This window comes from Terrapene carolina, unplaced genomic scaffold, assembly GCF_002925995.2.
Source record: "Terrapene carolina triunguis isolate 2854851 unplaced genomic scaffold, T_m_triunguis-2.0 Scaffold58, whole genome shotgun sequence".
In the NCBI taxonomy this organism is placed as follows: domain Eukaryota; kingdom Metazoa; phylum Chordata; order Testudines; family Emydidae; genus Terrapene; species Terrapene triunguis.
The window spans coordinates 105,464,580-105,491,947 of NW_020664409.1; the positions used below are offsets into that span (position 1 = coordinate 105,464,580).

Below are 27,368 nucleotides of genomic sequence, written 5' to 3' on the forward strand. Positions count from 1 at the left end.
CTTGTATTTGCCTGAAGCAACAATAAAAATGAAATATATATTTTAAAAACCTAGGGCAGGGGCAGGAAAACTTTTTGGCCTGAAGGCCACATCCGGTTTTGGAAATTGTATGGAGGGCCATTTAGGGGAGGGGGTCATGGCCCGGTCTCCCGCCCCATCCACACCAGCTACAGCCGCGCTGCCCAGATGGAGCCAGCCACGCCGCTGCCACCACGCAGCACAGAGCAGCGGGTCAGGCTGGGCTCTGCAGCTATGCTGCCCCAGAAGCTTGCAGCCCTGCCACCCAAAGCATTGTGTCAGCAGCAGAGCGAGCTGAGGCTGCGGGGGAGGGGGAACAGTAGGGGAGGGGTCAGGGGCTAGCCTCCCGGGCCAGGAGCTCAGGGGCCGGGCAGGAGGGTCCCGGGGGCCGGATGTGGCCCACGGGCCGTAGTTTGCCCACCTCTGACCTAGGGTGTCATTTACATGAATCTCATCAAAACTTTTTAGAACTCAAAACTGATGTTTCTTAATGACAAATTACAGGCAAAACTTACTTTGGTATTGATGGTAAAGCTCTTTCACCTTCTGCATAAAGAGAAAAAAACAAGGTTAATATTTTATTTACATGTTATTGATGAAATTCTCTGTACAATATTTATACACATAAAATCCTGTCTCATCATAATAGCCTCTCAGGGAAACCATCTACTGAATCGAAAGATCACTCTATATTCTTATTACAGCAGCATATCACACATCATCATCTTGTTACCAGGCTATACAGAACTTCTGATTGAATCTCATCCATACGGTTTACAGTTTTTCCTCAGAACTTTAGCCATTTTTTTCATTATTCAGAACAGAATTTAACTCCGCCAAATCACTGCAGAAATGACAGTACTGTAATTCCTTCCTCTATTAATGAACATTTTATTAGATACACCTAATACACAAGTATAGATGAAGAAGCTATTCAAAACTAATCTGAACCATCCTAATCAGTACATAAGAGAGATTGTATGAAGCATTATATTAGCTAATATAGCATTTTGTAGTATGATTTATTATTTGGACTGTACAATAAAGTGACAGCACCTGCTCAGTAGCTAAAGTTAAGTTATAATGATAATCTAAGTCCAATTTTCAAACTCTCCTTCCAACCTCTCCAAAAAAGAAAATACACTTCCTGAAAAGAATTTTAATTTTTTTAGCTAATAATATCACTAAAATGCTTGGGCCTAGACAAACTCAATTTTTTTTTTTTTTTTTTTTTTTTTTGCTGACTGTGATGAGAAGTGTCTTTTATCGTAGTATCTTTGTGGGAGGTTAGTAGGGAAGTTACAAAGAACAAAAACAATCTGTGATACTCCACACTAAAATAGGCAGGGAAGGAGATAACTAGTGGTTGTTAAAACAGAACTATAAAAAGGAGTCATTGGAATACCGAGGAAGTGGCTTTCAGGGGAAAAGGAAGAGGAAAGTACCACAGGTTCAGGAAACAAGGAGGATGTGGGAACAGGCTATCTACTGTATAAAAGAGATTCTGTAAGTTCAGGACTGTTTGTTTTTCCCTGTCTGAAGCAAATGTAAGTTTTGAGCAGATGAAAGAAAGCTCCAGTTTTGCCTCCAGGTACCTTAGGATGGGGTGGAGAAACACTGTGCACACAGATATATGTGCTCTGAAATGGCAGGTTGAAATATTTTGTGACTCCTTGGCCCTACACACAATTATAGTACCTGGAGCTAGGGCTTTGGCTACACATGAAAACAGCTCTGTATTAGTGTATAAAGAGGAAATTTTACATTATTTTGAATGTATCTTCTGCAGCTGACTCCAGGCATAGGTTAGATAGAGTAGAATATGGGAGGAAACACCAAGGGGCAGGAGTTTGGGAGGGGGCATGGTGTGGGGTCAGTGGTCTGAGAGGGCCAGAGATTGGGGCTTGAGGACTGGATGGCATGGAAGCTGTGCTGCCAGTTTTGGAATTGGGGGTGGGGTGGCGTGGGGGATCTGGGAAAGGCAGTGTATGGAGGAGTGACAGGACATTGGCAGAGCATGATAAGAGTGTGGGGGATTGAAGGTGGCTTGGATGAAGGCGCAAGGGAATGATGGTGAGAGAGAGGGAAAGAGAGATTCTTAGTCATGTTCAACTCAACATTTATATATCTTTAAACTTAAAATTTTCATTGTGGATAAAAACCTGCCTATGCCCATCTTTTTCACTCCACTCTCCTCTACCCTCAGATCGTACCCAAACCATAACCCTCTGCCCACTTGCTCCTCCTACACCTGCTAAAGTGTATAGGATGGGTACCTTGCTTTGAGAGGCCTCAAAAGATCAGTCAGAGTTTGACTCCTCTTTCAACCTCAATTCCCCCCCACCTTTTTTTAAAAACAAGGTTTCCATTTCCAAACTCTAAAGAGTAATGGTAATAAAACGTATAGTAGTTTTAAGAACTCTCATTAGTACCAGAGTAACATTGAACAGAACTTGTGCTCTTATCCCCTCTGGGTTGGTTGGGGATGGAAGCGCAATGGGGACTGTATGCTCAGCCTGGGGGAAAAGGAAGGAGCACACTGTAGCTCTCTAAAGCAACCTCCTAATTTATGCACAAATTAGCACTATCTGGATGCACAGACCTTTGCTGATGGAGGATCACCAACAAGAGGGGAGACAAACAGGAGAAAAAGAGGAGGATCTTGAATGATATTCCTCTGAATGTCTACACTGTCAAGTATCAGAAGCAACATCACTGTTTACAGTATTGAAAAGACTGAACTGCACTGCAATGCGGTTAAAATTGTATTTCTTTAAATATGAATTGATCACTTCAGGTAAGCCCAGCCAGGCTGGTCTTTACAATATGAGACAAAAGCATTCCTGTGACAACTGTAAGATCGTAAGTACTTGTACAGCTCTGGAATACTTGTGGCACCTTAGAGACTAACAAATTTATTTGAGCATAAGCTTTCGTGGGATACAGACTAACACGGCTGCTACTCTGAAACTTGTACAGCTCTGAGATCTGAAACATGTCACGAAGACAGGCCCATTGCAGAGACGTTCAGTTTTCATTTCAAGAGCTGAGAAACAACTATATTCATAGAATATCAGGGTTGGAAGGGACCTCAAGAGGTCATCTAGTCCAACCCCCTGCTTAAAGCAGGACCAATCCTCAACTAAATCATCCCAGACAAGGCTTTGTCAAGCCTGACCTTAAAAATTTCTAAGGGAGGAGATTCCACCACCACCCTAGGTAACCCATTCCAGTGCTTTGCCACCCTCCTAGTGAAATAGTTTTTCCTAATAGCCAACCTAAACCTCCCCCACTGCAACTTGAGACCATTACTCCTTGTTCTGTCATCTGGTACCACTGAGAACAATCTAGATCCATCCTCTTTGGAACCCCGTTTCAGGTAGTTGAAAGCAGCTATCAAATCCCCCCTCATTCGTCTCTTCTGCAGACTAAATAATCCCAGTTCCCTCAGCCTCTCCTCATAAATAGTGTGCTCCAGCCCCCTAATAATTTTTTTGCTCTCTGCTGGATTCTTTCCAATTTTTCCACATCCTTCTTGTAGTGTGGGGCCCAAATTTGGACACAGTACTCCAGATGAGGCCTCACCAATGACGAATAGAGGGGAATGATCACATCCCTCGATCTGCTGGCAATGCTCCTTCTTATACAGCCCAAAATGCTGTTAGCCTTCTTGGCAACAAGGGGCACTCTGTTGAGTCATATCCAGCTTCTCATCGACTGTAATCCCTAGGTCCTTTTCTGCAGAACTGCTGCCTAGCTACTTGGTCCCTAGTCTGTAGCAGTGCATGGGACTCTTTCGTCCTAAGTGCAGGACTCTGCACTTGTCCTTGTTGAATCTCATCAGATTTCTTTTGGCCCAATCCTCTAATTTGTCTAGGTCCCTCTGTATCCTACCCCTACCCTCCAGCGTACCTACCACTCCTCCCAGTTTAGTGTCATCTGCAATCCACGCCATCCTCCAGATCATTAATGAAGATATTGAACAAAACCGGCCCCAGGACCGACCCTTGGGGCACTCCGTTTGATACCGGCTGCCAACTAGACATGGAGCCATTGATCACTACCCATTGAGCCCAACAATCTAGCCAGTTTTCTATCCACCTTATAGTCCATTTATCCACCCCATACTTCTTTAACTTGCTGGCAACAATACTGTGGGAGACCGTATCAAAAGCTTTGCTAAAGTCAAGGAATAACATGTCCACTGCTTTCCCCTCATCCACTGAGCCCGTTATCTCGTCATAGAAGGCAATTAGGTTAGTCAGGCATGACTTGCCCTTGGTGAATCTATGCTGACTGTTCCTGATTACTTTCCTCTCCTCCAAGTGCTTCAAAATTGATTCCTTGAGGACCTGCTCCATGATTTTTCCAGGGACTGAGGTGAGGCTGACTGGCCTGTAGTTCCCTGGATCCTCCTCCTTCCGTTTTTTAAAGATGGGCACTACCTTAGCCTTTTTCCAGTCATCTGGGACCTCCCCCGATCGCCATGAGTTTTCAAAGATAATGGCCAACGGCTCTGCAATCACATCTGCCAACTCCTTTAGCACCCTCAGATGCAGTGCATCCAGCCCCATGGACTTGTGCTTGTCCAGCTTTTCTAAATAGTCCTGAACCACTTCTTTCTCCACAGAGTGGTCACCTCCTCCCCATACTGTGCTGCCCAATGCAGTAGTCAGGGAGCTGACCTTGTTCATGAAGACAGGGGCAAAAAAAGCATTACGTACATTAGCTTTTTCCACATCCTCTGTCACTAGGTTGCCTCCCCCATTCAGTAAGGGGCCCACACTTTCCCTGACCTTCTTCTTGTTGCTAACATACTGTAGAAACCCTTCTTGTTACTCTTAACATCCCTTGCTAGTTGCAACTCCAATTGTGATTTGGCCTTCCTGATTTCACTCCTGCATGTCTAAGCAATATTTTTATGCTCCTACCTGGTCATTTGTTCAAGCTTCCACTTCTTGTAAGCTTCTTTTTTGTGTTTAAGATCAGCAAGGATTTCACTGCTAAGGATTCCACCACCCTCCCCCAATATTCAGTTTAAAAGCCAGCTGTGCGTAACAGACACATTAAAAGGTCTTTCAGGTATATTTGGATTTACCACAATTTAAACTTCATTTACATCAGAAATGAAATAATTTTCAAAGCAAACAAATGCTCTAATAAAATGCTTGTCAAAAACATTACATAAGAACGGCCATACTAGGTCAGACCAACGGTGTGTCTAGCCCAATACCTTGTCTTCTGACAGTGACCAATGCCAGGTGCTTCAGAGGGAATGAACAGAACATGTAATCATCAAGTGACTCATCCCCTGTCACCCATTCCCAGCTTCTGGCCAACAGAGGCTAGGCCAGGGACACTTCAGAGCATGGTTTTGCATCCCTGCCCATCCTGGCTAATGGCCATTGATGGACCAATCCTCCATGAACTTGTCTAGTTCTTTTTTTGAACCCTGTGATAGTCCTGGCCTTCACAACATCCTCTGGCAAAGCATTCAACAAGTTGTGTGAAGGAATATTTCCTTTTGTTTGTTTTAAACCTGCTGCCTATCAATTTCATTTGGTGACTCCTAGTTCTTGTGTTATAAGGAGTAAATAACACTTCCTTATTTATTTTCTCCACACCAGACATGATTTCATAGCCCTCTATCATATTCCCCCCTTAGCTGTCTCTTTTCCAAACTGAAAAGTCCCAGTCTTATTAATCTCTCCTCATATAGAAGCTGTTCCATACCCCTAATAATTTTTGCTGCCCTTTTCTGTACCTTTTCCAATTCCAATATATCTTTTTTTGAGATGGGGCAACCACATCTGCATGCAGTATGCAAGATGTGGGCGTACCATGGATTTATATAGAAGCAATATGATATTTTCTGTCTTATCTATCCTTTTACAAATGATTCCCAACATTTTGTTCGCTTTTTTGACTGCCACTGCACATTGAATGGATGTTTTCAGAGAACTATCCACAATGACTCCAAGATCTTTCTTGAGTGGTAACAGCTAATTTAGACCCCATCATTTTATATATATAGATGGAATTATGTTTTCCAAACAATTAGTGTGATACAATAGATAAGTGAGTTAGAAGATATTTTGCTATTCTGACAGTAGGATGAAAAAGTTCAATTAGTACTTGAAAATGAAACATTTCATATGACTGAATAATGAACACAATTATTTGGACAACTTTCCATCTTATTAAATTTTGATTTGAAGTATTTAAGATTGATTTTGATTTGATTATGATCTCTTCAGAAAGGAAACAAAGAGGAAATAATGTTTGAATATAAAGATTGGTTTTGGTATATAGGCATAACCAGCTACATGCTTCATCTATTCATGCATTTCTCCATAGTGTTTCAGAAAGAGTCTTTGAGCAGTCTGTTAATCAATTCAAAATTGCCAAACTGATATAGTAGCTCAAAAATTCAGTCACAAGATTTAGATTTCAGGAAAGGCACTGTACTGCTGTAACCATTTAGTGCACCATATCATGAAGATTCTAACAACTTAGTTCAAGTCTTCATGCAGGGCCGGCTCCAGGTTTTCTGCCGCCCCAAGCGGAAAATAAAATAAAATAAAATAAAATAAAAAAATTAAAAAAAAAAAAGCCGGGGCAGCGCGGTCACGCTGCTCCGCTCTTCGGTGGAAATTTGGCGGCAGGTCCTTTGCTCTGAGAGGGACTGAGGGACCCGCCGAAGACCCGGACATGCCGCCCCAATAGTGGCGGGAGTGCCGCCCCTTGGTATTGGCCGCCCTAAGCACCTGCTTCTTTAGCTGGTACCTGGAGCCGGCCCTGTCTTCATGTCTTTATAAAAGTCATTTAATTTATACTCTTCTTCCATAAATTATTAGGTTAGCCTATTTCACTTGATTTAGCAAAATATTTATGAAATAACAGGACAAATAAAAAGTAGAACTCTACATTTTCAGGCTTTAGACAAAACTACTAATAGTGCTCTCTCACCAAATACAAATTTACAGCTTCTCGATAATTTATGCATAGTGAGACTGTTAGTATCCCAAAGACATGGCTTTCTTCAGTGATCCAGAGTGATAATTTGTAAGGACCCTTGCCATAATGAGCCACAAGGGGAAAAAATGTTCAAACAAGAGAAAAGACCTATTGAGTTAGGAGCCAGAGCGGCTACAAAGATTTTTTTTTCTGGCATAGTTTATATAATCGAAGCTCATTTCAGGAGAAGGCTTTTGGAATTCTGGATCCAGGTTGGGGAAGAGCTCTCACTGTAGAAAGTTTTAATTAATATTTGATGAGGCTGAATATTGCCATGAGATTTAAAAAAAAAAACAACAAAAAAACCTCAAAGAAAAAACCCAGTTGATCTTACATGACTAGGAAATGGTGTAGGTCAGTTTGCATCAATGAAGCGAGGCCTTTTTGAAGAAACTTGCCAAATATATATTCTATGTGAGGTATTCTGATGTTAGCGTATCGAGAACAAACTTACATACAGTAAGCGAAGTACAGTAAGGCATGTTGCTTTAAGAATAGCGTCTTATCTGAATCATTCATTACTCATTTGTTTCAGCTAAGATATACTTACAAGTACATCACATAGATCAGTGCAAATCACTGTCACTCTTTCTAAAGTAAACTTTTATAGTTGAGTATGCTTTTAAAGCTACAGCAATTTGAGGAAGAAAACAAATGGTCTGAAAAAACATCTTTCTTGCACAGACGGTAACAGCTAAGGTATTACATGGTGCTTGCTGGCAGTTATACAGAAAAAGAGCACGCCAATAAATCCCACAAAGACTGTATCATTCTGATGCTTTAAAACCACTAAGGATCAGACTAAACACAGCATTTTTTCCCTTAGAAAGTATATGGTTTTATGGCTTCCAACTGGGGCTAAACCTAAATTAGACTATTTTGTGCTAGTATGTCATTGGGTTTAATCTCAAATTTAACCCAATGGGACTGTCAGTATTTGGATGACAGACACCCAAGAAACACTCAAGGTGTTAGTGGTGACTTAGTAGGTAACACTCTCCCCTCTCAGCTGTTACTGAACCAGCACTGTATGGGAGTGTGAAAAGCTGTTATGTTGTTGGAGGTATTGAGTTTCATTCGAGAGGTAGAACTGAGGCCTTGGCCAGTAGCTGTCACTAAGGATCCACTGAACTTTTTGCAAGTCTATTAATTTGTAAGGATGCTTGCAAGAGAGCTATTATCCCGTTTCTTGGTCGTATTTCTTTCCAGTAGCTCTATTCTACCTACTGAAGTGTTCCCTATAGTTTCAATTTAGTGAAGTTTTTTCCTTCATTTCCTGTTCTAAGCTATTCTGTTGTGATGCCACATATAATGTTCCAGCACAGACATGGCTGCATTTGCATCACAGGTTATTATTTAACATTTATATTGCAGTAGCACCTAGAAGCCAACCACTGTAGGAAATGACAATCCTTGCCCTAAGGAGCTTACGAACTATAAGACAAGACGTAACAAGTGGATGACACATACAAGCGGGTTAGGGTCAGGGGAGAAAAAGAAATGGGGTATATGGTGAAAAAATAATAGGATATGTGCAATTCTTAGCCAACTGGGGCAATAAATCACAATTCACCACCTGCCTACCCAGTATGAGGTTGCAGTTAACTGTAGGCATTTAGGAAGAGGTGAGTTTTGAGGACAGACTTCGAGAATATGGTGGCTGTTTTATGGACTTTGGCTGGGAGATTGGGTGGCAGCATGGGAGAAAACACAGAGGGATTTGAGAGAGAAACAGAAAATCAGAATATCAAGGATGCATTATTGGTAGAGTCAAATCAGGAACTGATTACTTGAGAAGCCTGTAGATCAGTCAGACAGGAGCAAGGCTCAGTAGTGAAGGGCCTTAAAGGTAATGTCAAAGAGCTTATGTTTGATGTGAAGGAGAACAGGGAGTCAGAGCAATGAGCCAGAAAGATCTAGGCAGTTGTGATATGAATTGATTTAACAGGGAGCAATGTGGTTTGTGTCATGAGTTGATGGAAGCCTGAAAAACAGCCTTGGCAGTCTGGAGAGACAGGAAAGGCCGAACCTTTGAAATAGTACCTAAGCAGAAGTGGCAAGACTTGGACAGGGACTGGATTTGTGGCTCCAGAGAGAGGGCAGTGTTAAAGAGGACACTCAGATTATGGACCTGCGTGACTGAGAGCATAGTGGTGATGTGGAGAAATTGGGGTGAGGTAAAGGCTTGAGTAGGGGAAAGATCAAAAGTTCAATTTTGGCCACAATGATTTAAAGTTGACATGTGGACATCTGAAATAACGTTGTATGGTCTGGAAAGGAAACTTTTGGGGCTGGGAAGTGGCAAGAAATCTGAACTTGTGGTGTTCAAGGGGGGAAAAGAATTGTGAACCTTGCTTCGGAAGAAGGTTGGAGGGCGGGAAAATCAGTTAGGGATGGCAAAAATTGGACCTTGATATGGATGGTGGGTGTAGAATTTATACTTTTGGGAAGAGAGGGGTTGGGAACCTTTTCTGTGATTGGAAGAGAAGGAAGTAGAACTTGAGGGATTCAAAAGCAAGCAGCTGTTTGTCTTGAGGTGAAGGCCAATTGCACAAGAAGTCAGACTATACAAAGCAGAAGCATTCACCTTTAAGAATAAAGTTATCAATGCACATGAAGAATAAGTTATATTTAATCTGCATAATGGCAATAAGTAATTGCTTAATAGTCACATCTCTCAAGATAGAACAATTAAATGCTGTTCCTTTAGGGAGTAGAAGGGAAGAGTGCATGGAGTTTTCATAATCAGGCACAAGTAGGATACTTCTACACAGACCACTGAAGGACCTGGATTGTCTCAACAACCCTACATCATTTGAATAGCAATAGACAGAAAAACAGTTGCAAAAAAGAAGTGAAAGGGGACTCAGTCTGCAGGTTCTAAAACCACATCTTAGTAACAAAACTCAGAAAAGTGTGTGGTTTCTTAAAATGTAATTTTCATCCTGACAGAATCCAAGCTGATCTGACAGATAAGATAACAAAATTGTTTGAACAGGAGGAAGGGTTCAAGCGGGCAGATTCACTAATAAGGATACCAACAAGTGCAAGTGTTTTTAGCATCTCTGTGCATCAGTGTATGATTTACCCCATATTTGTAAATCTGCCTAGTATATTTACTCAGATAAAAGTAAATAAATTGAGCAAAAGTCTCCTTTATTTAATCCTTAAGAGACTTTCCCAGGATATGTGATAATAAATTCACACTTTCTTAAAAAACATCAAGTTTCTGTCAAAGAGAAATGACTAACATTTTAACTTGAAAGCATGCTGAGATAGCCATACGCTGCCCTTGAATGCAGCCGAGACTGCTTACAGTCCCCCCTACCCCCATTTTGTATTAAAACAACTGATTCAATTTGGTATCAAAATACTACAGAACACTTGCTCTGCTTTAACTATATTTTGTGACAAAGGCCCACAATCCACCAAGGCTAATAAATGAAAATGGAGCAGTTTACGAGTATCTGGGAGGGGGAGAATTTTTATTTTCACCGTATCATGAGTCAGAAACCCATTCTAATTAGCCCAGGTCAATTTTCATTTGGATGTTAAATAAAGAATCGGATTTCAAGAAATAGTTCCTCATTAGATGTGCCTTTAATTACAATTTATTTTCTATCATTTGCAGATACCTTTATAACAGTGTAAAGCAATGACTGGTGGAAACCTATCATTAAGTGACCTTTTAGTTGAAGATATCTACTAACAGTTTTTTTTAACAATAACAATCTCCCATATTTCCTGATAAAAAGAGAGCAGCTCCCCCCCACCCTTGAGTAAGACTTGTTGCTACCTTGCATTTACTGTTTAATTTTCAAGTAGTATATCAAGAATTGGACTATCACAAAGTAAATTCTTTCCTGAATGAAATAACATCTTACCTTTCTGAGGCCTGATAATAAAAGACTGAGTGGCTCCGTTCACCAGTCTGCAATATCCATCTACCAGGTCAGCCATATTCTCTGCAATGGTTAAGGATGGTGCTGTCACTGTCAGAGGCTAAGAAAAAAAACAAACAAAAAAAACAAGGCACCAACAAGAGAGGCATTATTTGGGTCGCAAGCATTGAGCAGAACAGCTGTGCCATTGCATCAGAGATTTGTACATACTTGAAAACATTAAACAAAGATGTGGGCAAGAGTAAAACTAAATACATCAGATTATTAGCAGCGATTATTTGTACTCTGGTAGCACCAATAATATACTAAGTGCCATCCGCATCCATAGGAGGACATAGTAATGAAACACACATTAAAATATTTTTGCAGAGGAATATCAGACCTAATTAGTACCCCCTAAAGAATAAGGTCTAAAGGTGCAGCAAATTAAAACTTTTTTCCTAAATGAAAAATTAACCTGGTCTTATTTAAGTTGTTTCTCAGGCTAGCCTCTAGTGGCCAATTGTCCACATCAAAAAACAACAACATTGAAGTCACAATCTTGACATAATTTTCTTCTGCTGTGGAAGCTGTTTATTCCTCAGAACTCTTAAAGGTGATGATATCTCCACCATGCTTTCCTTTTCTACGCTCCTACAGCAACACATTCCTTGCCCTAAAAGTAAGTCTTCTCCAACTTTAAAAAGTCCAAGCTTAAACACTGTTTTGGTATTAACTGTTCATTCCAACATTTTATTCTTTCTCCTCCAGGTGGACACAGACAGCTTGTCCTCCCTCTTTTTCAAATCCTTAGAGGCTTTGTTGTCCATAGGACACAAGCACAGGAGATGTGATTTCTATTCCCAGCTCTGTCACTAGCTCACAGTATGACCTTGGGAACAGGGGAGGGGCAGCACGTCCAGCTATTCGGCAGCAATTTGGCGGATGGTCCTTCACTCCCGCTTGGAGTGATCGAGGCTTTTTTTTTTTTGCGCCGCTTGGGGCGGCAAAAACCCTGGCGCCGGCCCTGCTTGGGAAGCTGCCTCTTGGTACTTTAGTTTCCCCATCTATAAAATGGTGACGATACTACTTAATCACCATTTGGAGCTCTATGAATGAAAAGTGTGATGGACACTCCAATTATTATTAATGCTAGAGCAGCAGGACAGTTAGTTTATTTATTTATGCTTCTTTAAGGCTTACATCCTTTAAATCTACACTCTTTTACAAAAATTAAAATAAACAAAACTGAAAACAGAATCACAGAGAATACAGTGAACTGCAATCACAATGTTAAAATAACTGCCAACCAGAATCATAATAACCTGACCACTCTTTCTATTAACTCACCCTCTCCCTCAAAGACCCAAGAAAAAAAGAAGAGGTTTGCAGAATGCCTAGAAAGTAACAAATGCAGCTGTTATAATTTATTTGTATTGTGTAAGGCTTAGAGACTCCAGCGGAGACCGAGGTCCCACTCTGCAATTAACTGTAAAAACACATTGTAAGGCAGTCCCCTGTCTCATAGAGCTTACCATCTAAATAGACAAGACAAAGGGAGGAGGAGAAACAGAAGTACAGAAAGGTGAAGTGACTTGCCCAGGTCATACCAATGGTCAATGGCACAGGCAGGAATAGACCCACTAGACCACAGTAACCTCAAGCTCTCACAGATAAAGATAATCTTCCTCATTCATTATTCTGACCACATCTCATACACCCGTCTTTAAATTCTTCCATTAGCCCCCTCTTCTAAATAATTTTTTTTTTTTTAATTAATGGAGATATCCTATCTCCTAGAACTGGAAGGGACCTTGAAAGGTCATCGAGTCCAGCCCCCTGCCTTCACTAGCAGGACCAAGTACTGATTTTGCCCCAGATCCCTAAGGTGGCCCCCTCAAGGACTGAACTCTCAACCTTGGGTTTAGGAGGCCAATGCTCAAACCACTGAGCTATCCCTCCCCCGTTCTCCATTATACCAAATCCCTTCTCCATTATATCAAATTCAAGAGTCTCTCTCTTCCATTGCTTTGCCTTACTTTACTCCAGACTATTTATCTGACCTAGTCTTCTTATCACACTGCCTGCCTGTTCGCCCCCCTACTCTCCACCAATTCTGCCAGGCTCTATGCTCTTTATGTATGTTTCTTCCACAGCAGTCTCTGTGACTTTTTCCATGTTGTCCCCATGTGTGGAATGCCCTCCTTGACCAAGTTCACCAAGCTACCTCTATCCCCCTCTTTCAAATCCTTCCTTGATGCAAAAAAAAGGTCCACCAAAACATTTTGTCTTATTTCACATATTTATTTACTGTACATATTTTTAATACAAAAAATCCCTAATAATATTTCCCCCATGCTGTGCGTACATCTTTCTCGTGCAACCACAGAATTTTGTTACTGTGTCCACTGTCTCTCCTCCTTCAGTCCAACTGCACAGGGCCATATCATTTAGATTGTAAGCACTTTGGTGCAGAGAACCTGTCCTATTTATTTGTGCTAGCTCTAGCTAATCACTCATATTTGTGCTGAATAAGTTCAGCATAACGTGCCTACAGAACTAATATGAAACCAAGCTCATTTTCCCCCTGGGACAAACCAAATACAGAAGTGAAAAGCCAGAGGAACAAACCCCAGGCCCTTTATTTTCTCTAAGTTAAAATATATATATACATTTGAAATTCAAAGTAACAAACCTATAACGTTCAATCCAGTATTATTACAAATTCTTGTAATGTATTTGGTACTCTGAACAATCAATTTTTAGGACTATTCCCTCCCCCCCCCCCCCCTAGAATATGAACTACTCTTCTCTGAGCTTTGGTTAATGTTGACATGGTGTAAAATGCTCTTTGCTCTAATTTAAATGTTCCAATTTATAATATTAACAGGTAAATAATGTCAGAAATTCACCTTAGTGATAATTTAAGAAAAAAAAAATGAAGTCAAACAGGCAGCCACTTAAATATTTGCAGTAAACAAATTTATTCTGTTTTATTATAATTAAATTGTAAAAGAGAGGCTTAAAAAGCATTACTACACACAGAATAATTTCCTCAAGCTCCATTATTGGTGTGTATACACACACACACACACACATACACACACACACACACACACCTGTGTAACTGTTGGAAACAATTTCAATGTAAGTTTCTTATAGGGTAGAGAAACAAATTATGCATACATTTTATCAATAACTTTAAGGTTACCCACGGCTGTCAATATCTTACCTCAGGTGCTCCTGCTATTTTGAGCTGTAACATCCCTTTTCTGTCCTTGTCTTCACTGTTTGAATACTGAATAGTCTGCACTTGATTGAAATCTGCCAAGTGGGTAGGCTGCAGAAAAGCATATATAAAAAATGAGACATTCATAAGAATTGCATAATATCTTGACCCTCCTCTTCATTCCCGATATCTCACATATGTATAGCATTAAAACCTCTACATTACACTGAGCAAGCTTGAATTCATATCTACCTGATACCAATTCCGGTCTCATCGTGTCATAATCTTCAACACTCCCTCCTTCAATTTCTTTACATCTCCATCATGGTAATCATGTTTGTAAGTGAGGAGGGGTGGACTGAAGCCAGTCAATACCACTCCTTATTTGCCTGAAGGGGTCACTGTTAAATTAGGATAGTTACACTCTGGTAACTGAATTCAGAAATTTTCGCGTGTCAGTGCAAAACACACCACAATCAAGTAGGTCAATCAGGTGTGTCCACATTCATAGCATACTCAAAGGAAAACATTCTTTGGAGTGCTCTAAGTGGAATGTTCTCAACTGAACACGCCACTGATTTCCAAACCTTTCTGTAATCTCTGAATTAAATTCAGTGAAAGTTAATACATACGCTTAACACAAAGCACAACAGTAAAAGCTGCCAGATGTGTGGTTGTTATTCCTGTGTGTTTTCTCGAGGCAGGAGGGCATGGTTGTCTGGGTGCTATAACTTAGTCAAATGAATTTACTTCAGACAAAAGTAAAATGATGCAGTACAAAATAAATGAACTAAATATCAAAACAAAAACAGATATGCTACACTTTCTGGTATCTAGATACTACAGAAATGGTTGCACTACAACAGCTTTGAAATGATAGATAAAAGTGCTGAAGGATTTATTTAGCCACGTAAATATTCTGCTTAAAAAAAGGGTTACAGATGTGAAATACCTAAATGACTTTAATTATTTTTTTTTAAGATGTCACCACCAATATTTTAGATTACTTAAATGTGTGCCTCAATGGGTATCAAAAGCCAGCAAATCCAGAGTTAAGGTCAACAGTGGCTCTTTATTTCACACCATTGTGCTTTCTCCCCATCCCACAGCATGAGTTAATGCTCGAGTAACAGCTTTTACTTTGAATTTCCTGCCTTTTCTTAGTTTGGCTCAAAGATTAGACTTTTCATTCATCTTTGTCTAAAGTCCCATTCACAATAAGCTGTGCCTCACTCCATAGCCTTTAAGACAGTCATTGAGACAGGAAAACAGAAGCAGACTTACATTAGAGCCCTTGTCTGTAAGGTAACTGATTCCTTCTTCTGGGCCAATTGCCAGCTCCACTGAAATAATCCAGCTTGACTTTTTATGTAGAAGGAGGTGGAGATGGTGACATTTAAAGGGAAAGAGAACAAAATTGAGGACAAAGGCTCTCCAGCATCATTCATTACACTCTTCAGTGTGCAATCTTTACAAACTTTTAAACTCTTTAAAACAAATCAAACAGATTAATATATAACTATTCCTTTCCCTGGCTTTCAGAAGTTAAGCACAAATGTATATTAAATACAATAAATTTTTGCATCTACTGACATCTAACTACCACACTTATTCCAAACTCTCATGCTTCTGAGATAGTCATTTAGAGAGACAGGTATGTCAGGGGGGAGGGGATAGCTCAGTGGTTTGAGCATTGGCCTGCTAAACCCAGGGTTGTGAGTTCAATCCTTGAGGGGACCACTTAGGGATCTGGGGCAAAATCAGTACTTGGTCCTGCTAGTGAAGGCAGGGGGCTGGACTCGATGACCTTTCAAGGTCCCTTCCAGTTCTAGGAGATAGGATATCTCCATTAATTTTTTTTTTTTTAAATCAGTATCTTTTGTAGTTAATGAAACTTAAAAAGAGAACACTTTTAATCAAAATGTGTACTATGCACAGGTAATTAATTGCAGATCTAAACAATGTCAATTATATCCATTATTCCATAATGTGTTCTGCAGATTACTGTGCTCCCTATACTTACACCAAGAGCACATTTGAAGCATTCTTTGTCAAATCTGTATACTGGAGACAGGATCTCAAAGAATTTCAGAATACTTTCTTCTCTATTGAGGATGGCAAACTGTCGAAATGTTTGTTGAATCAGTTTTCTTAGTGTTTTGGCCTGTGTAATGAAATATTTAAAAATCACTTAGTGTCTGTGCATCTAAAGCTGTGCCAGTGATGTTGAATATTAAACACATCTATTATTCAATATCAGTTACTCAAATTACCAATGAAACATAAAAGATGTGATTCTTAATCAGAAAAGGATGTAGCCAAACATGAATAATGCACTGTTCTATCTTCCAGTTTTACTGCACACAACAAAATCCCTCCATATCTACTGATAGCTTTATTTTACACAGAAAGCATCTAACAATTTGAATTAAAAACATAAGAATGGCCATACCAGGTCACAGCAATTGTGTGTCTAGCCCAGTATTCTGTTTTCCAACAGTGGCAGATGCTTCAGAGGGAATGAACAGAACAGGGCAATTACTGAGTGATTCATCCTGTCACCCAGTCCCAGTTTCTGGCAGTCAGAGGTTTAGGGACACCCAGAGCATGGGGTTGCATCCCTGACCATTTTAGTTAATAGCCACTGATGGACCTCCCCTCCATGAACTTATCTAATTCTTGTTTGAATGCAGTTATACTTTTGGCCTTCACAACATCCCGTGGCAATGAGTTCCACAGGTTAACTGTGCATTGTGTCAAGAAGTACGTTCCTGTGTTTGCTTTAAACCTGGGTTGACCTCTGGTTCTTGTGTTATGCAATGGGGTAAATAACAGTTCCTTATTCACTTTCTCCACACCATTCATAATTTTATAGACCTCTTATTATATCCCCCCTCAGTCATCTCTTTTCTAAACAAAACAGTACAAGACAATATGATTATTATCCTCTGCATGAACTAATTTTTCTAAGCTCGTTTACCCCTGCTTTCTGAACCTCTTACCAGTGTAAAAAATGCCATCAGCAACCTATGCTTTCAATAAATTATGAAAAATTCTACTAAAACACTTTGTCTTCTAATTTGTACATGCTCATTTATTTGTGCATATACTCTAGGCTAGGTGCCTAACTGATCACTGGTGCACACAATTTGCATATAGCCCTTTTGCAGTTCACACATATCAGAAACACATGGTCAGTTTTGAAAATTTGTCCCAAAACCTTTTGCAACCTCCTACTGATAATATATATATTTCAAAATAAAGTCCTCTCCACAGATCCTCTTTTATTCAGACACAAAGTTAAAGCTATATTTTCAGCAATCTGTTGATTGCATTCTGCCTGTGAGTCAAACAAACATCACAACATCCACGTCTATTTGTGCTCTATTTCTATTTCTTGTGAGAAGAGTTTTCAGTTCAACCATGTAATTCGAGCGGATATATCCCGAACTAATGCTCTTTCTTGCACTCTCTCCATTAGACCACAGGATGAAGATACCACAACCACTTTTCTTGAAGGATTTATCTGACGAACCATCAGTGTACACATGAAGCTGTTTGCTTTGTAACAGATACTGTTGGATAGTCTATACGGTCCAGTACTAAAAAGGCCCTGAGTACAATTATTTTTACGGCAAAGTTTGACTAATTTGTACACAGAGAATTCTGTCCTCTTCGTATAAGTGCTGATCGAGCATGTGAGTAATCCCATTAAAATCAACGGGACTACTTGCATGAGTAAAATTAAACATGTCCTTGTGTGGTGATTCACTGGTTCAAGGCCATATATCCTTCAACTTTTGGGTTCTTAAAGTATGAGAAGATGTACAATTTAGTGAAAATAAATGAATTTTACACCATTTTATTAAAAGTCTCCACTGCTAAAAATGAACAATGCACAAGCAGCAACGGTCATCCTTCTGCCCAAACAGGTAACATCACTTCGAGTAGACACAGGAACCTGATTATGTATTCTTGAGACTTGAAATGTGTGTTTTGGTGAGTACGTGTTCAGGACTTGTGTAGGCGTCACTTTTTTATCATTAACTGTAGATACGTACGTTCATAAAAAAGTACTCATTGGATGAACTAAATATATATACCTATACTTATATATAAAGATACACACATTTGCACAAAATATTAAGCACATTATCAATATCTAGCAGCATAGAGAGTAAATTCCTGGCCTTTTTGCCTCCATATGTCATGATAAAGAGCAAAAAACTCAGAAGCAACATCCCCAATATGCTCAATCAATCCCTTAATCAGCAACCCCTTAGCAGCGGCCCCACCCTCTGACAAAAGGTAGATCAAATAAAGGGACCGTATGCCATGATCTGGCCAACTGGCCAAGGGAACAATTCCAAAACCAAGGACCCCCTAAAGAAAATGCTCTGTCCTCAGAATTTATCTGGACACTGTTAGTACTAGTTTGTCCCCACCTGCTGGGAGGATACACCAGCATGATGGTATCTTGGTGCTCTTTTCCTCTCTCCAAATTTCCCCTTCCGCTTCAGAAGTTATATTCTAAGCAACATCACAACAGAGAGATTACTTTGAGAGCAGTCTCTAGCACTACTACATTGGGTAGGGAAGACAGAAGTGTAACCCTATTACCTAAATATTAAATCTCTAAGGTCATGCAAATCACCTCTGTGATGAGCTCAAACTTCATCAGTTCACATATCTGCTATTTAACTCCATAGCATTACATAGGGTGACCGTTTTTAAAGGGACAGTCCTGTATTTAAGCCCTCTTGCAGGTGTCCCGACTTTTTCTTAAAAACAGGCAAATTGTCCCATATTTTCTGTCTCCCCACCATCAGTACTGGCGGGTCCCTGCTGCTAGTTGGATCCCTGCTCGCCAGCCACCTGCCCTCCCATCAGCGGTAAGTGGGGGGTGGGCAGGAGGGTCCAGTGGCCAACGACGGGGGTAGCTAGTGGCGGGGTGAAGATGCTGCGCATGGGGCAAGCCACTCCCTCTGCTGGCCCGCCAGCGCAGCCCACGCTGCGTGCCAGCTTTCAGCCAGCAGGGCCCCGCCCCATTTCTGGCCCGCACTGTCTGCGCGCTGTAACAGCCAATGAGTGCAGGCAGGTGCCAGATGGCGGATGGTTACATGTTGCCTCTGCTGCCACCCATCAGCCCTTTATGTTCTCCCCCTCTCGCTGTCCTCTCCCTGCCTCTGGCTAGGCTGGCACCCTGGGAAAGCCCAAGACCCTCCACCCCGTAGCACTTGCCAAGAGAAGCTGAGCCCTGCATGTGACAAAGCCCTGCACAGCGCTGGCATGGAGAAGCCTGTCCGTCCATCAGCTAAGCTCTGGCGGGGGAAGCAATTTCCAGCCTATTCATGCCCCGAACCTGCAGGCTTCACTCACCCCTCCCCAACATGGGTCCTGCCCCCAGGGAGCATGGGGCTGCTCCATCCCCTAGGTACCCTCCCCTGCAGAGCCACCCCTCTGGCCGGGTTCGCTGAAGCCCCTGCAGTCAGGTTCCCTGGGCCTTGGTGCACAATGCATCCTTAGGGCTCAACTCCTTCCTGCCCATACTGTAGCTGGAGGCAGCTGGGTTATGTCGGTGGCCTGCAGCAACCTGGAGGAGTTAGCTGCCTTTCGGCATTGTGTGGCCAGGGACAAGCGGGGGGCGGGGAGAGAGAAGAGATGAGCTTTGCAAAGACACGGGCCAGGTCATCTCTTCCCCACCTCTTCCTCCCCTGTGGCTGGAAGCAGCTCCCGTCCCTTCCCTCTTGCACAGTGCCAAAATGATGCTGCTGGCCACATTCTGGCAGAAATCTGAGGCGAGGGGGCATGTGACCCTGTGTGCCCCCCCACATGTTGCCTCAGAGAGATGTGGTGCCAGGTACCAGGGGAGGCGGGTCCATCCTGAGGGCCTAGCCAAGCATGGAGGGCGGAGAGCACCGGGAAGGGAGGGACGTGTCGGTCGGTCATCCTCCTCTCCCCCACACGCCATGTGAGGGAGGTGTATGAGAGTGAGTGAGTCAGTGCGTGTGTGTGAGACCTCTCCCAGTGTGTGTGTGTGGGGGTAGCGGTGTGTTTGTAACCCTCCCCGTGAACCCTAAAGCCTTAAAAATAGCAAGATAAATAAAAAGAATCCAACTAGCAATATTTCTTTTTAACAGGGGCTCAGTCAACTTGATGTTAATTTGAATGTTTATACTGCATTGTTCTGATTGACTGTTATTGATCTCACTTCAAGTTACCAGATGTCCCATATTCAGTGTAGGGAAATATGGTCATCCTAGCATTACATGCTACCAATGTGTGAGAACACCAGTGATTAATACTTTTCTCATCAAGAGAAAAATGTTTCCATAGCAGCCCAGTTACTACTATAAAAGCAAATCACCACCCACTTTTCAGGTCTCAGAAGCAGACTAATGCAATCCAAAGCCATTTTCATTTTCTCCAATATTTGAAAAATATGCTATTCATGGATTTGAGGCACATGATCAAGGGGAAGTATAATTACCTTTACAGAATCCAGCAAACTCTTCGGAAAAAATCTCTTTAAGCCAACATCTTTCCTGAAATAAACAAACACACATATACTGTTGATAAGAAACCTTGTGAGGTACCATGGTGATGGGGTCTTTAGAAATGCATGCAAATATACTAGAGACACAAGGTGGTTGAGGTAATATCTTTTATTGGACCAATTTCAGATGGTGAGAGAGACAAGCATTCAAGCTTACACAACTCTTTTTCAGTTCACATCATCATATGGCTACAACAACACTGCATGCAAATATAATCCTCAGTAAAGTTCAATATTAGAATGCAAATTCAGTGTCATTAAAATGTTAACATTAGCCACTCCATAGCAATTGCTGTACTGTAGTATCTTCTATTATTAAATATAGAAAGATACCATCTTTAGAATAGGTACCTGGGATGGAGAGTGTATTGTGTTTAATGATGTCCGCATGCAATCACATAGAAGTGCTGTGAATGAATTGCCTACAGTACATATTTTATTGTTTCAAGAAACACTAAAAACACAGTCACTGCACAGTATACTGAGAAAGGACTAGCATGAAAACTGGAACACCCAATCATACTTACGCACCTGCAACTGTTTTGTGAGAAAACCGGTCCTCTGACTTGTAGAATTTATCATAAATGAGGGGTTACAAGGACCACTCTGGCTGTTACCAGACTGGATTTCTCCTTCTTATGGGCATCCAAATATATTTTTATTGCTATGTTACTTCTAGCAGCATTATAATTAAAGTCCTTGCATGGATTTCTACTCTATTTTTTTTCTTAAACTTAAACCTTTAGGATTAAAATATCTTCTTGCTTGAAACAAGATGTACCAGGTGTAAGGCTGACATGTTATCTATATCCCCAAAAACTTTTTTGACTTTGATTTAAGATTGCAAGACTGCATATGCCACCAACACAAATTGTAAAAAAGAGATGAAATATGCATTGAATCATTCAACACTCAACTGACAAGTTGCCCTCCTCAACCTCAACTACTTCCTTCCACTGTACATATCTACATTTCTAAGTGTCAGTGTTGATACACAGATGCAATTATCATGCACCCTTGACCACCTCACCGATCCTCTGCCCTCTAATTATTTTCATAGAATTTATTTTAATGACCCAATCCCCTAGGCATCATACAGCCACTAGTTTTTTTCTTAACTAGTCTACATTTCTGAGCAATGTGACCATTCCACACTAATGCTAACAAAATGTTACCATCACACCCATGCACTCCATATTTCAGACACACATGCACACCCTGGAAGGACAGACAGAAAGGATTAAAAAACCCAAACATAAATGGTGGACTGTGATGGGGCAAGGCCAGATGACTATAGGAAAGTAGTGAGAAACAGGTATGTTAGCCCCAGGCTAAACAAATCCCTGTTACCATAGTAACCAAATGGCAGTTGCTCCTGGTTAATCAAGACACCTGGGGCCAATTAAGATCCTTCTAGAAAGCAGTGGAGACAGCTAGGTTGATTGGGACACCTGAAGCCAATCAAGCACTGGCTGGAACTAGTTAAAAGCCTTCCAATTAGTCAGTTAGAGGTGCGTGTCAGGAGCTGTAGGAGGAAGCCGTGCTGCTGGAGAAACTGGGCAGGACAAACCCTATCAGGCACAAGGAAGGAGGCCGTAAGGGTGAGGTAGATGTTGAGGAAATGGGGACTGCTGTGGGGAAGTGGCCCAGGGAATTGTACTCGTCCTGTTTCCAAAAAGTCAGCTACCCAATAGCTGCTACTATTAGGGTCCCTGGCATGGAGCCCGGAGTAGAGGGAGGGCCTGGGCTCCCCCCCCTCCCTGATTAATCACAGAGACTGTGAGACAACAGAGACTGCGAGGGAGGGTTGCTTCTTTCCACCTCCCTTACTGGCTTATGATGAAAATGGCTCAGTACGCTGTGACCCTTGCCTCTAGAGAAAGAAGGGCTACATGGAGGGTCACAGTGAGCCTTTGAGGCTAGTGTAATCCGCCTGGAAGTGCGGGACCCACTGAGACAAGGTCAGAGATTTGTCATATGGACCCAATCTGCGAAGTTTGGATCCAGGTTCAGAATATCCCAACCTCTGGGTGTTGATCTGGAATTTTAGTTTGGCTCAATGTCTAATTTGGATGACTATATAGTATTCAAAATAGTGCTTAGCCTGGCTTATAAATATATCCTCAACTTTGAATTCCGTTGCTTTTATGGAGTAGTTGGCTGCCCCTATTTTCTCCCTAGCAGCCAATTTCTAGAGCAGGTGAGACTGAAAGGGAAGAGCTTGAGAATTTCCAGAGGTGTGTCAGAGCACAAAGATACCATCATGCTGGTGCATCTGAGCAGCATGTACCAGGTTGTGTCAAACGCCACAATCTATATGAACATTAGCATAAGAAAACAAGGCTCAAAACTGGAAAAAATATCTGTATTGAAAAAGGATTTCTGCCCTAACCTTCTCAAGCGGTAATACAAACTGTACTTAAAAAAAAAAAAATCTGAGTGAGTTTGTGAACTCTTCATAGAAGGGACCATGTCTACCTTTTCAATGAATATTAAGGAAAGCCTTCCACACTGATATATTCTGAATGGGAGGGGAAGATAGTAATGTGCCTCAAACATCTATATCAGGTATGGCCAAACTTACTGACCCTTTGAGCTGCATACGACAATCTTCAGATTTTCGTGAGCCTGGGCGCACCTGCCGGGGCTCAGGGCTTCTGCCCTGCGTCGAGGTGGGAAGCCTCGGGGTTTCTGCCCTGCAGGGTCCAGGGGGCTTGGGGTTCCTGCCCCTTGGGGAGCGCCTGCCATGGCACGAGACTTCAGCCCTGCTCCTGCTGAAGTCCTGAGCCCTGGCAGGTGCCTCACACAGGGCTGAAGCCCCAAGACCCCCCATCCCTGCTGGGCAGAAGCCCCGAGCTCCCCCAAACAGTCTGGTAGGCGGAGAATGGTGGGGGCTCCGAGAGCCATACTTTAACTGTTTGGCCACCCCGATCTATATAATAAGATGCCAGGGTTGTCACTGTGTGTGTCATCCTGAAGCCTAGAATGTCTGTTGAGTCAGAGTGAAGCAAAGGAAGCACTACAAACAAGGATGAAAGCTTTTTTCTTTAGAATAGTACCAAGTTCAATCATCACTGGGACTGCTGGTCTGTTACAATCCCATTTTTAAATTCTAAGCCATTTTGACTTTACAAATTACACCTGTGCGGTATATGGCTACAGTAAAGCATGTATCTATGCCATAACAAGACTCCTAGACCTCTGACATATCAGAGGTAACTCAATCACCACCTTACTCTGCAGCTAATTTGCATGCAAGTTTCATCTGTTGTCTGAGGGAGACTGCACCGATTTCCAGCCTATGTCAGAAAATTGCTGTTAGTCAATCTGTGAAGTATATACAACCAGCTGCCTTCCAATGGGCTAAGAGGGAAACAACATACACGGAATTCTAAGTCTTACTTATGGAATAAAAATTTAAAAAAATCTTTTGAAGCACCTACTCTGAGCACTCAGGATGTTATACAATAATTTCATAAAATGCATTTTTAAAACATTATAAATTGACTCGTTCACAGCAGTGAACCCTGGAGTCTGTGCAATGACACTAAGCTGGAAAAGATTATAAAATTTCATAAACATTAAGTCCTTTGATGTATTTCATCTCAAATGCAAATTATGTGCAGTTTTATCATTCTATGTAGAATTAGATAAAGCTGACACACCATTACAGTCTAAATAATATGCGAAGACATTTTGACAAGGAATACTTTAGTTAACATTAAACATTTCAGCAAGCAGAAGAATTCTGCAAAAATTAAGTTCTCTAAATTAATGCAGCGCTGCCACCATCTTAACACTATTACAGCACATGGTTCCCACATTCTGCTACAATAATTTGTTTCTAAACTGAATCACATAACAGCTTTTGATTACAGATCTGAGTTTGCAGCAAACGCCACACAAATCACCACACAGAATTGAATGAATAGCAACTCTTAGTCACATTTGCTAATACAGCATATCCTATTTTTAAAATTAGATTGTAAATCCAATTTTCTTAATTTAGTAGAATTTAACATAAAAGTATACAGAGTTACAGCAGTGGTCTGTGACTGCAATATGCAAAACTTTTATAAGCAAGAACAAATAAGCATTATAAATTGAAATGTACCCATAGCCATAACATAAAATACCACATGCAAACTCCAGACGGCTACATTTCATGGCTGTGGAATGGACACCTATTCAGGAGAGAGCTCAACCAACAATGCCAGACTAAGACCTCACAGCCTTACTCTCATTGGCAGTTAGGGATAGTTAATAGCTGTTACTGGTTTATATTAGGGCTGTCAAGCGATTAAAAAAATTAATTGCGTTTAATCGTGCAATTAAAAAACTTACTCATGACTAATCATGTGATTAATCACATGGTTAAACAATAATAGAATACCATTTATTTAAATATTTTTGGGTGTTTTCTACATTTTTCAAACATATTGATTTCAATTACAACACAGAATGCAAAGTGTACAGTGCTCACTTTATATTTATTTTTTATTACAAATATTTGTGCTGTAAAAAGAGATAGTATTTTCCAATTCACCTCATACAAGTACTGCAATGCAATCTCTTTATTATGGAAGTTGATCTTACAAATGTAGAATAATGTATGAAAAAATAACTGCATTCAAAAATAAAACAATGTACATCTTTAGAGCCTACAAGTCCACGCAGTCCTACTTTTTGTTCAGCCAGTCACTCAGACAAACAAGTTTGTTTACATTTGCAGGAGATAATGCTGCCTGCTTCTTGTTTACAATGTCACCTGAAAGTGAGAACAAGCGTTCGCATGGCACTGTTGTAGCCAGTGTCGCAAGATCATTACGTGCCAGATGCACTAAAGATTCATATGTCCCTTATGCTTCAACCACCATTCCAGAGGACATGCGTCCATGGTGATGATGGGGTCTGCTCGATAACAATCCAAAGCAGAGTGGACCGACGCATGTTCACTTTCATCATCTGAGTCAGATGCCACCAGCAGAAGGTTGATTTTCTTTTTTGGTGGTTCGGGTTCTGTAGTTTCTGCATCAGAGTGTTGCTCTTTTAAGACTTCTAAAAGCTCCACACCTCGTCCCTCTCAGATTTTGGAGGGCACTTCAGATTCTTAAACCTTGGGTCGAGGGAGGGATAGCTCAGTGGTTTGAGCATTGGCCTGCTAAACCCAGGGTTGTGAGTTCAATCCTTGAGGGGACCACTTAGAGATCTGGGGCAAAATCAGTACTTGGTCCTGCTAGTGAAGGCAGGAGGCTGGACTCGATGACCTTTCAAGGTCCCTTCCAGTTCTAGGAGATAGGATATCTCCATTAATATAATATATAGAGTGTTGTAAAACGAATAACATGTGCTGGGTCATCATCCAAGACTGCTATAACATGAAATACATGGCAGAATTCGGGTAAAACTAAGCAGGAGACATACTATTCTCCCCAAAGGAGTTCAGTCAAAATTTAATTAACGCATTATTTTTTTAACTAGCATCATCAACATGGAAGCATGTCCTCTGGAATGGTGACTGAAGCATGAAGGGGCATATGAATGTTTAGCATATCTGGCACATAAATACCTTGTGATGCCAGCTACAAAAATGCCATTGCAACGCCTGTTCTCACTTTCAGGTGACACTGTAAATAAGAAGCCGGCAGCATTATCTCCCAAAAATGTAAACAAACTTGTTTGACTTAGCGATTGGCTGAAGTAGAAGTAGGACTGAGTGGACTTGTAGGCTCTAAAGTTTTACATTGTTTTGTTTTGAGTGCAGTTATGTAAGGAAAAAAAATCTACATTTGTAAGTTGCACTTTCACGGTAAAGAGACTGCATTACGGTACTTGTATGAAGTTAATCACGATTAATTTTTTTGAGTTAATCGCATGAGTTAACTGTGATTAATCAACACCCCTAGTTATATGGTTATGCCAACAGCTTTATATTTACCATAATTGATGCTCTCCTACCAGTGGGAATTATTTGGATATAAACACTGCATTTTCTTTTCAGTGTAAACTTCATTGGGATTAACCCATCAAATACCAACTGCAGCGAGCTCTATGGGCTTGCTACCACAGTGCTTATTAGTTGTAGAAAATGTACCTTTTTCTTCGGTTAGTTTTGTATTTCTATTTTTTTCCTGAACACTTCAATAAAAAAGTTGATACAAAAAAGATAAAAGTAATAGTAAGACAGCAAGAAGGGGGATGTGCTTCTTAAAGTCTTTTTTAATGCAGTGGGTGCAGATGCTTCTTTGTATCTCCCAGTTTTGCATCTGTGCAGCTTAATTCCTTCTCCTGGGTGTAGGGATTTACATTTATTAGGACCAAGTCTCCATTCATGCAGTCCCTACTGATTTAACTGCTACAGGTCACTCTGAAGTTTGACTCTGTCCACCTCTTTGGGCTACCTCCCTCCAGCTTTGGTTTCATCTGAAAATCTGATCAACAGCGAATTTACATCGAACACACCTGACAATGAAAGGCAATAAGCAGCCATATCAGGTGTGAAGGGGTGTTTGTTTATGTTCAGTTGGTCAAAAAGGTCTTCATGTACTACCAGTGCCTGAGACTGTGCTCTAGCGCCCTCTGGCGCCGCGCACTCATGTGCCGGTATAGGGCCCAGCCGGCCCCTCACCCTCTCAGTTCCTGCTTGCCAGTTAACTCCAACAAAGGA

The 27,368-nt window shown here is 41.2% G+C and overlaps 1 protein-coding gene across 9 annotated transcripts in view; it reads right to left on the minus strand.

The window, feature by feature from the left end:
• The window catches only part of PTK2 (protein tyrosine kinase 2), a 352,467-nt gene that overhangs the window by 116,015 nt on the left and 209,084 nt on the right, over nucleotides 1-27,368 (minus strand). For all 9 annotated transcript variants that reach the window (XM_026646750.1, XM_026646742.1, XM_029913965.1 and 6 more), the window contains 6 exons: nucleotides 20,636-20,690; nucleotides 16,169-16,309; nucleotides 15,430-15,507; nucleotides 14,149-14,256; nucleotides 10,920-11,037; nucleotides 534-564 (listed from right to left, as the gene is read on the minus strand). In XM_026646750.1, the coding sequence (XP_026502535.1) occupies nucleotides 534-564; nucleotides 10,920-11,037; nucleotides 14,149-14,256; nucleotides 15,430-15,507; nucleotides 16,169-16,309; nucleotides 20,636-20,690 (531 nt within the window). The remainder of the gene's footprint in view (nucleotides 1-533; nucleotides 565-10,919; nucleotides 11,038-14,148; nucleotides 14,257-15,429; nucleotides 15,508-16,168; nucleotides 16,310-20,635; nucleotides 20,691-27,368) is intronic.